This window comes from Wasmannia auropunctata, unplaced genomic scaffold (genome assembly GCF_000956235.1).
Source record: "Wasmannia auropunctata unplaced genomic scaffold, wasmannia.A_1.0 LD336069.1, whole genome shotgun sequence".
In the NCBI taxonomy this organism is placed as follows: domain Eukaryota; kingdom Metazoa; phylum Arthropoda; class Insecta; order Hymenoptera; family Formicidae; genus Wasmannia; species Wasmannia auropunctata.
Window position 1 is genome coordinate 1,000,951 of NW_012026821.1, and position 11,130 is coordinate 1,012,080.

The following is an 11,130-nucleotide window of genomic DNA, read 5'->3' on the forward strand; positions in this document are numbered from 1 at the left end:
TTACACTTTTTTTTCTCAGTGTACTATAACAAAGCTAGAAAGATTATTTACTTTAATCAAGAATTAACAAGAAAAATATTTTGCATAGAGTTATACATATTTGTTTAAATTTTAGCAAATAAAATAACGCAAATTATTTAAAAACAATTAGTTTCTAAATTGATTAAATAATCGTTATTAAAAAGAAAATTGTCATCCTCTAATAATAATACTCAAATACAATAAATAATTTTCAAAATTCTTATAAGTAAACGTAAAACGTAAAATTCGATAAAACGAGGTAGAATAAAACGACGTCCGCATAGTCAATCTAATCTTCTAGCTGCGCCACTGACGCTAGTGATCAGCAGTCAGTGGATCGACGACGGATAACCGCGTTTAGGATTTAGTGTCGAGCTTTTCCAGGGAAGACATAAAATAGTCGCAGGTGCATCGTCAGCCCCGACATAAACGCCCGCGCGTATACGCAAACGGTATACACATGCAACGGGAGCTACGGATTTTGCATCACGATAGAGATCCGATGCAAATGCGAGATCGGGTCGAAGACGAAACACCTGCACCGGTCCATTCTCCTTGCTGCCCGAAGAAATTTATCGGTTGGATTTGTATTCACATCGTGGGACGCTACTTCCGGTCTGGATCAACGCGTGAGATCGAGATCACTTCAATCGTACATTGCACACATTGTTATCACGCTTGAATTTTTTGGTACAAAGCCCAGGAACGGCTAGTAAAGTTTAAAATTTCATAATTTTTTTGCATAGCGGACAACTACTTATAATACTTTCTCCGGTCGAAAAAAGCTCTTCCGGCTTTCTGAACCGCGCGAATCTTTTTTCTCTACTGCCGTACATTGCACACATTGTTAGCACGCTTGAATTTTTTGGTACAAGGCCCAGGAACTGCTAGTAAAGTTTAAAATTTCATAATTTTTGTGCATAGCGGACAACTACTTATAATACTTTCTCCGGTCGAAAAGAGCTCTTCCGGTTTTCTGAACCGCGCGAATCTTTTTTCCTCTACTGCCGTACATTGCACACATTGTTATCACGCTTGAATTTTTTGGTACAAAGCCCAGGAACGGCTAGTAAAGTTTAAAATTTCATAATTTTTTTGCATAGCGGACAACTACTTATAATACTTTCTCCGGTCGAAAAAAGCTCTTCCGGCTTTCTGAACCGCGCGAATCTTTTTTCTCTACTGCCGTACATTGCACACATTGTTAGCACGCTTGAATTTTTTGGTACAAAGCCCAGGAACTGCTAGTAAAGTTTAAAATTTCATTGAAGGATTGAAGGAAAGAATTATTACTACGGTGACAACGAGCTTTTTATCAACTGATTAATTTTTTAAATTATTAAAACTTAATTGAACTGATTAAATTAACTTATAAAAGAATGTGCATGAATGTGCAAAATGGATGTGCAAAAGAATGTGTTTAACTCTGCAATCGTAAATCAACAACGTAGATTTCGATCAATTGTCAAGCATATTCTTGCTTGCGTGCAGTAACGTCAAAGTAGAAATACGACAAACGAATACTAGCGTGAAGAACCGAAGAATCTAGCCACGAAATCATCATAAAATAACATATGAATTCTTTTGTTCGGAATACAAGATTTTCCTGTTTCCTATGCACGAACGCTCGACTATTTGCAACGTTACAGCTTAACCGTAAATCAAATTCCAGGTGTCTTCCGGTAGCCGATTGATTCGAAGAAAAGCCGCGATTTCTTTTGCATTACGTACGCAGAAAAACAACAGATGCGTAATATAATTTCATTCTTTAATGACGGGGAATTTGCATACGCGACAAATCACTTCGCAATATTATTGCTCAGGCTTATGAAAGATAATGTTAAGAGTATGACTAATAAAATGAAAACATTACAATGCGTGTATCTATAATAAATTCGCGAGAAGAGTAATCATAAAACGTGAAGAAGACATTAAATTAAAAAACCATAAAATTCTAAAAAAGATACGAATTTAAAAATCAGAATTCAATTAAGTCAGAAATCCACAGAAGATTTAATATGACAACCGATTATAAAGACAAAGAATTGTTGTATCTATCAAAAGCTGTAGGGATATAAAATCACTAAATAAAGAAGTTACAGAACTAAGAATTTATAATATAATAAATAATAAATCTCGTTATATATATGTATGATCTTTATAATGAAACTGATACTTTACTTATAGCTATATACTTAGCGACTTTACTTATTAATGTTAATCGCGCAAAAGTCAATTGAAGAAACAAAAAGAATATTACGCGAGCAAATGAGCTCGAAGATGAAAAATTGTGTAGAACGATGTACAATATTTTTGGACGTGCGTGTCACGTGCCGTAGATGCATCGCGTAGCGAGGTGCATCGACACGACGCATGGCGATCGTGCTAGCGGCTGTCTTTTGAGGGCGGGCTGCCATATTTCAGCCAACCAATCTTTTTTTTCGGCTCGCGTACAAACGCGGAATGCCTGACAATTGGCCTGTCATTGCGGCGATCGTATTGTGAGATCGTGACATACCGTCGTCAATAAGGATGTATTCGTAAAGAAACCGTATTCAAATTATGTTTGTCAGCGTTTCAAGAAAATTTACTATGCCATTTTTCTTTCAAAAAAAAGAAGCTGTGCTTTGTTAACGATAATAATACGCAAAGGTATGTGTTTAAATTTAGAATTATTAATTTTGTATGATCGAAAATCCTAATAATGACTTGATAATAAATATCAATGACTTCGTTAAATTGATTATTTTTTAATTATTTATAGATTCTCATTTTTAAAGTAAATATTATTCCGTTTTAATAAGATCATCTTGTTTGACGAATTTGAAAAAAGTCAAAAGAGAAGAATAATTTTGCGAGCGCTCAATGATAAAGCTAGGAATGTTATGACACAGAAGAATTTTATTATCCTTTTTGTTACATGAACCGTGGCCTAAAAGTTCATCGAAAGAGGTGTGATCACAGATGAGGGTGTGGAGGGTCGTGCGGTTGTCCTCGGCGTGTAGAATTTTCACCGTTTCCGAGATTTCAGCAAGTATCCCGCGACGCCCAGATCCAGATACCTGAAATTGTTAAATTAAACTTTTTTAATTGTCATGTAAGTTCATTCACATACAATTAACTAAATTATAAATATAAAAATCCTTGTTTTGAACATCCTGCGTATAAATTGTCTTGTCTTTGACTAATTGCTTTTAAAATTAAATGCATAAAATGTCTCCAATTTTGTGATACAACTCAGATTCTATTTCGAAAATTTTGCGTTTAGCGTAATTAATATTTTTAAAGTTACATTATCGAACGAGAATTATTTAGAAAATTATTCGTTCAATTTTTGTAGTTCAACTATTGGTGAATAATAATTGCTGAAGATTTAGTAATATTATATCAATAACTATTATTTAAGATTTCGTAGCTTTATTAAAAAAATTAATCATGCATGTATATACATACATTGTAATTTATCATCAATACTTAAAACTTAAAACTTAAAACTGTCATTAATACTTTGATATTTTAGACATCAATTAATTCGAATCGGAATTTTATTGATAATTCAATAAACAAGAAAGACAGTTCTTTACCTCCTTCGCATTGTAATGCCACGTTTCTCTCTTTTTTCCGGCGTAATACGGCTTCCATCGGCGAAAACGAGTCTGGACGCAATTGCAGTCGGTCTTTCCGGTGGACCAGTAGTTGCTGACGGCACATTCGACAATAAACTTTTGCCTTGACGATTTTCTTTTGATTTTCTTCTGACATTTAAGTCCGATGATACGATAATTTCATCAAATTGCTGGCCGAAAAATGCTACGCAATTAAAGACAAAGTGAACTATTTAATAAATTACTGAAGAAAATTAAATTTAATAGATTCATAAATTTACATCTAATTTAGCTAAATTTTTTAGATAAAGGTTTTCTTTATAAGAATAGAAATACGAAAATGAAGTTTTTATTAATTGATTAAATTTGTGCAAAAGAGAATTTAAAATATCTTATTAAATTTAATTAATTTAGCTTTGCATATAATTTATTTTCTTGCAAAAATATATAACAAAAGTCTTAAAAAATTCTGTAACTAATATATTTTTTATTGCATTACTTACGTTTTTCATTAGATGCCGGCTCTTGAGCATTGGTTATGACACAGACTGAAGTGAAAAGTAAAAGGGCCAAAATTTTTATCATTTTGTAACGGGAAATTTAATATGTCCAAGGATCGAAATTTTTGTTACCCTGCAAAGTAAGCAAACGAAAATAATGCATGAGAAACAAATTAACAAAGTTTTCAATAAAATTTTTTGGTGGAACATTTCCATAATCGAATTTTTCACACATTCTTTTACTCAAACTTTGATAAAGCGAAATCTTTATAACTTGAAGATTTTTTATAGCTGGTCCCTTGAGATTCGAGTTATCAAAGTTCCGCTGTATTGTTATTAAACTTTATAATAACAAAATTTATAATAACATATTTAAATTATTATTAATATATCTGTTATAAATATGTTATTATAATTATCTAATTAATACCTCATTATTTCTTTATCATTACCTAATCGTCGACGCATATATGAAACAAAAAAGTTGTACAAAGCGATAAATCCTCGAATAATGGAAATTGATTTTTATTCTTTCATTTACAGACTATTTACATATTTACAAACTTACCAGACACACACATCGATAGCAAAAATTACCGATTTTTTTCAATTTCATCAAACGAAGACATTATGCTAACTGATTACTATTATTCTTGCGTCATGCTTGAGTATTCAGAAATTCTGAACATCCGTTAATTCCAGGTAGAATCATTAAACGGCCTTCGACAATTTTGCAATCACCATTCGTAAGAGCGCGAGTTCGAAGAATTACTAATCGAGTCACTTTCTAGAGCAATCAGCATTGGTAGAATATCTTACGTAAAAGTAAAAGATTGTGCAACTCAATGACGTTATCGCAGTTGCACGATCACTCTGTAGCATGATCTCTTATAGATCATAATTAAATATTAGAAAATAATAATCTTCAAAAAATATTAATAATGTGTAATTAGTATATTATAATAAATCCGAGTAAAAATTTATTAAGTTAAAAAAATATTGTATTAGAAAGAATTTATAAAAGATTTGCATATTTAAAATAGAATAAAAGCACGTACGAATCATAATGGTCTCGATTTGCATGCATTTTTTTCAAAACGTTAATCAACTTTCTCTTTACTCAAATTTTTCTTTTAAAAAGTGAAAGCCTATTTCTTTTTTATTATAATTAATTAATCACGCTGATCGTGTTATCATTTTCGAACACATTTAAATATAATATAGATTGAACAAAAAAAGATACAAAGTGCCGTATCGTTCGAAAAAGTAAGTCGTACCGAGTTAAACACTACGATTAATTCTTATCACTGCTATCTTCGCGCGTCATCCTCGCCTTCGATCTTGCGAAACGACGGAACGAGACTGAACCAATGCGATTTCACTTACTTGTATCATGGACCTCGGACTTAACACTTAGTACTTAGCAGTATACGTATCTCGACTTACCGGCAATAAGTTGAGGATATACTTTCCGAGTCGACAACCGCACGAGAAATGCGAGCATAATGACGCGGGAGCCTTCAAGAAAGCATCGCGGGTATGCTATAGTGTGTGGAGAACAGGAACAGATCCATGGGTACCACCGGGAGGAGGTGCTTTAAAGGCGTCATATACTGTAGTTTGTTGCACCGGCCGGACCACTTTCTATTTCATTTTTTTTCCTCTCGATTCTCTCCCCCTCTCTCCCTCTCTCTCTCATTTGATCTCTCCTTCTGTTTATCTGGACGACTCTCGTACTCCCGTCTCTCTCTCTTTTTACTCAGACGGAGAGACTGGTTTACCGGCTGGCAGGGCCGTAGGTGTCCAGGAGCGGCTAAACAATGGTTAACGACAAGACAGTCTTTTAACGAGCCTTTTTGACACATCTCGGATGTCGTCGATGTCACTTCTTCAAGATGGACGTTGCTAACATTCAAAAATGCCAATTTCAATTAAGAACCGCTCGATTCCAGGAAAGAATTTTTCTTCTACATAAATCAAGAGAATGTAAGATCGTTGATTGAAGTAGGAATTTCATAACAATGAGACGCTAATGAAATGAAGTAGTTGAATTGATATTTCAATTGTATTTTAACGAAGAGTTGAAACGGGATTCCAGTTTCTTGCGGACCCTAGCCGACTTCGGGGCGCAAAAGATAACACGTTTAATGATCTTCCGTAGTTTACGAAATAACAGGGTACCTCATCCAATAAACCGCGGTTAATATCACAGCGGATCTTTAACGAGCAAGCAATTTCTCAAACGTTCTTCAGTCTCTGTTTCTGGCGAATATTTTCGCGATTATTATTCATGAAAAAGAACAAGGAGGGATCAATTAATTTAATTATTATTTCATAAAATTGTTTTTCTATTTTTTTCCTACAAGTCTCTTTATTTTTATTTGTTCGTCGTTTAAAAAGATTGCGATAATTAAACATTTACTAGTAGAGATCACTAGAATTATAAGATTGGTCCATTGGTGTGTTCTTCGCTAAATAACAAATAAATTGTTTCTCGCCGAAGATATTCACGACTTTCTTCAACAAGCGCATCTCATGCATCCATCCTCGAGGGCGCCGCTCCTCCTGGCTGTCCGAGGAGAGGAGAGTGAAGAGAGTATCTCGAAACGGAGGATGCTACGCCGGCGAAGATCGCGTGTACGGTTCGTCCGGTCATTGCACGGGGCTTTTCGGATCTCGATTTCAGAAGCCCTTGCTCTTAACAGGGCCCTCCTCCCTTCGGCTTCCTATCCCTTTGTGCCGTTTATCCAGCGACCCTCCGTCTCGCGGCGTCTCCTCCCTACTTCGCCGTTCTTCGTGATCCCTCCATCCTTGTTCCTCTCGCGTCAGATTTGCCCTCCGTCTTGCTTGTTCGCGCGCGAATCGCGGCGCTACGTCGCGATATTTTGTCGGTTTTATTTTGGAGAACATCTGGTGGCTGGCATGCGGACAAAGGGAACTTGCTCGCTCAGGAAATCCTCTCGCAGGAGGCAAGAGGGTGGCTCGCGCACGCGGTTAGGCTTATTTACTTGCTCCTAGTGAGTGACGTAGAATGTTTGTAAACAATGGGCCCACAATGATGGCGGAGAGACGATGATGCTGAAATAAATTAGGGGTGGATCCGCGTAGCTGCTCCCGGGATCTGCGGAGAATAGGAAACGTTTAACATTCAAATTCATGTATTATGTTCGCTTCCATTAATATGATTACTAAACCGGCTGCGCGAATATATAATTGCTTGAAAGTAGTAAAGAGAGAGAAAGAGTTTCGGATAAAATTGAGAATTTCTGTTGCTTGTTAACTCTGACTTCGGAACGATGAGACGGCAGATAAAGATACTCGTGCTTTTTTAAAAGGAAAAATACGTCGTGCAAAAGAAGCAGTTTTTATTTTTAACATGTTCGGCTGAGTCATCTTTAATGAAAAGAGGTAAGCCTCTAGCAGCCTCCTAACTACATTTAACGATTGTGCAGCGAAGGTTGCGTCGACAGGATTACATATGTTTAGAGTCGCATTATGAAAACGGCTATCATTGTTTCCCGATTACAGTGCAACGTAATAAAACGTTTATACGGAGTTATGCAAAGAAAAAAAACAAATGTTGAAGATGCCGACTTACAAGCGCGTTTTAAAAAATTCAGAAATAATATATATCGCACAAAACTACGTAGAATTAATTTAAAATATTAGCTAAAGAACCGATCTCTAAAGATTCAAAATAAAATAATTCGCCGGTACACAGCTCGTCGGATTTGTAAAACGCATCGTTAAGCTCAGGGTTTAAAAATCGGTATCAATCCTGTTATGCTTGTTTTCTACGTTAGCAATCCGAAACGATCCGATTTAAACTCGCTCGCTCGATCCCCGAGTTCTCTGACTCCCTTCGAACGAACAATAGCCATTTACTTGCATGTCCAAGCGTCGCAAGTGTGTGCATAATCGACACTCCGATTCGCGTGTAGGTGCATCTCTCGGGAGACGAAAACAGACCGGTTCGTCGCGCCGAGAGAGAGAGAAAGGGAGCGTCGTACCTAAACCCTACGAGTCCCAAAACAACAATATGGCGTCTGGCTGTCCCTTTAAAACGAGTTAATCCGTCTGTCTGGCCGTCTGCCGATCGCCTGAGAACCAAGAAGATTCATTTCCCCTTTGTTCATTCTTTTTCACACGTACCCCGAAAAGGGCCGTGTGCCTCAATGGCACAATGCGCGAACGTCGCGCCAGCTCACATTCGCGAAGCCTTTCCGGACAGGTCCCATAAACGTACATGCACACTCACATATATGTAAATTCGAATACACGTACACACACACATACACACACACGTACACACTCATACATAAACGCACACATTTGCACGGCTATAAACGCCTCTCTCTCGCGTACACAAGCGCATACTCCAGCGAAAGTGAAATACACCCGTATATCCCCGGCAAAGATTGTTGCGTCTTCGGGGTCCGCCGTTGGGCCCGCCGCGCCGGACAGATGTTTCAGGCCCGTTTCATCCGCGTTGCAGGGTCAGCGCAGCGCGGGGTGTCAGGGGGCACAACGAGATCGCGGTAATATAATGCGAATCGCGGATTCCCGGACCCGACCTCCGGGCCCCTCGAGTTCGTTGACCTATGCCCGAGACGAGTCCGGCGCAATTTCGTGGGCGGCCGCAGCGTATTATGTTGCAGCGCAACATCCTTGGGCTTTAACCCTTCTTAGGATGCGAAAGATGCGAACTTCTCGGTATTCTATGATATGTGAATATTTGTATAGAATACTAATATAAGATAATAATAACAAGTTATAATTTTAGAATAAAAAGTATAAAATTATTTCGATTTTTTTGCATAGAATGTAATTTTTACAAGCAACGGAAATAATGTTTGTTAGAATGTATAAAATTTTAACCTTCTATTTTTCAAAATAAGAAAGATATAATCTGTTTACATTACAATAATAATATGATTAAAATACAAATTAACCAATTGATTATACAGTAAATTAATATTTACATATTATATTTTGGCAATAATCGCATCATATTATTTAACGTTTGTATAATGAGACTCTAATTGATTTAGATAAATAATCAATGAAATAAACATACCTATGGGTTTGCCATATATAATTAGAATAGGATCCAGCCCAAGATGCTTACCGTTTCAAGGATTCAGAATCCGTTTTGTCCCGACGAGGATTGAGCAGCGCTGAATGAGGCTGAGAAAGGCCCGATGTTAAAACTCGCGCTCTGTGCATTCGCCTGGTTGTGTCCTCCGCCATAAGGACCACCTCCACCTATAGATCCTGCTGATGCTGAGGCAAAAGACGCGCCTTGTCCGGTATGGTGATGGCCGCCGTAGTCCGGTTGCCATCTGCGTGAATCAGAAGTAAAATGCAAACGGTTATCTCATTTCAGTTCACCATGTATTACATTGTAAAAAATTGCAGATTTTTCTTAACTTATAAATGATAAGATAATTTAAATGTTCATATTTGTATATGTAAAATAGCAATTATTATTATGTTTTTTAATTATGTGAAATGATATTCTACCCTCCGTAGCCACAGCCATAACCACGACAGCCATAACCATGTCCTCCAATTAAACCATGTGGCTTATGGTGATGAAGAGGTTTATAGTGATGATACTTTCGTTTGCTTCCGTAACGGAAATAGCGCGTGTCATCATTGTAATCATAATCACTATAACCACCTAACAAACCGAATTGCGGCGATCTTTGCTCTCTCGTGACTTCTAAAATAATATATTTACTTCATTATATATGAATAATATCCTAGTTTAAATGATATCTTAGAGATCATTAATATACAACTTTTTCTAAAAGAAGAATAAAGCTAAAAGATTAGAGAAGTTGTATAAACATCATACATGCGAATAAAAAATGAAAACATTTTTACCTTATTTTTGTAATTAAAATTTTTTAATAATTTTTTTTCTAAAGACAAATTTGTTTCAAAAAATCTTAACCTGTTAAATTTAAAATTTTTATTACTAACCAATTTCGGATGTTTCGTTTACAATCGAAGTAACGGGATCTAACACATCAGAATTAGTAACATTTTCCGTCGGTTTGCCGAATGATTCTTTTAAAAAAATGGCACTAATTGCTATTATTAAAAGTAAACTTTTCATCGTGGAACGGAAGTATCACTGTTACTTGTTGAACGTCTAAAAAACGATTCAAAGGTGGTCTTCCGTTTCATGTGCTTTTATAGTCCCTTCACCGTCGAAATTCAAGGAAAGTCATTTGCAATTTCACAATATCGGTAACTCGAATGTTAAGAGACGGTCATTGGTCTTCGAAAAGTGGACGACCTTCCGTGCCGTTTCCAGGGACGACCGGAAGTAGGCCGAAGACTAGCATAGGTTTACACAAACGGAATCCCCACGCCGATTGATATTGACACAAGTTTGATTTCGATTGCGCGTTTTCGAAAGTATTACACATTCACTTAAACTTGCTCTCGTGTTATGTACATACTTCTCACAGTCTATATGGAAAAGAAGATACTCCTTTTTTTTGCGTGCGCTATTTCTTAATTTAATATTAATTTAAATATTATCATTCACTAATGCAATGCACTATAATCATTATATGGTTTTATATTCGACAAACATAACGATATATTGCATTATTTATTCGTTAAATGTCCATTTAACATTTGAGAGAAAGAGAAAAAACATATATTTTTATTTATACATAAATTATATTAATTATATTAAATTATATTAATATATTTAAAAAATTCTATGGAGTAGTCGACCTTTCACTGTTCATGAACAGGAAGAGGAAGTAAAAACTAAAGATAAACATATATGCACGGATAAAATTCTTACAACAGGTTTTAATGTGTAATAATTTTGACCACACGTCCAACAATATTTTTGCTACGCCCATTTGGACTTATATATTTTCTGTATATAAATAATTTCGTGTATATAATTTTCATTTTCACTTTTCAGAGAAATTAAAATAATTTTTTTTAATATCAGAATTACTTTAAATACTTCG

General features: G+C 35.8%; 2 protein-coding genes across 5 annotated transcripts; both read right to left on the reverse strand.

Moving 5' to 3' along the window:
• Window positions 1-2,902: 2,902 nt before the first annotated feature.
• On the reverse strand, window positions 2,903-5,677 carry LOC105450030. 4 transcript variants are annotated; one of them, XM_011689603.1, is made up of 4 exons: window positions 5,573-5,677; window positions 4,130-4,259; window positions 3,606-3,831; window positions 2,903-3,083 (listed from the first exon to the last, which is right to left on the reverse strand). In XM_011689603.1, the coding sequence occupies exons 2-4, from the start codon at window positions 4,209-4,211 to the stop codon at window positions 3,032-3,034; spliced, it is 360 nt and encodes a 119-aa protein (XP_011687905.1). In that variant the 5' UTR covers window positions 4,212-4,259; window positions 5,573-5,677; the 3' UTR covers window positions 2,903-3,031. The 4 variants fall into 4 exon arrangements, with proteins under 4 accessions (XP_011687905.1, XP_011687907.1, XP_011687906.1 ...); XM_011689605.1 differs by lacking the exon at window positions 5,573-5,677 and adding an exon at window positions 5,404-5,499; XM_011689604.1 differs by lacking the exon at window positions 5,573-5,677 and adding an exon at window positions 4,695-4,929.
• Window positions 5,678-7,093: 1,416 nt separating this feature from the next.
• LOC105450032 lies at window positions 7,094-10,294 on the reverse strand. Its single transcript, XM_011689607.1, has 4 exons — window positions 10,115-10,294; window positions 9,650-9,851; window positions 9,255-9,468; window positions 7,094-7,247 (listed from the first exon to the last, which is right to left on the reverse strand). Exons 1-3 carry the CDS (start codon window positions 10,248-10,250, stop codon window positions 9,267-9,269), a joined length of 540 nt encoding a protein of 179 aa, XP_011687909.1. The 5' UTR covers window positions 10,251-10,294; the 3' UTR covers window positions 7,094-7,247; window positions 9,255-9,266.
• Between the last annotated feature and the right edge of the window lie 836 nt (window positions 10,295-11,130).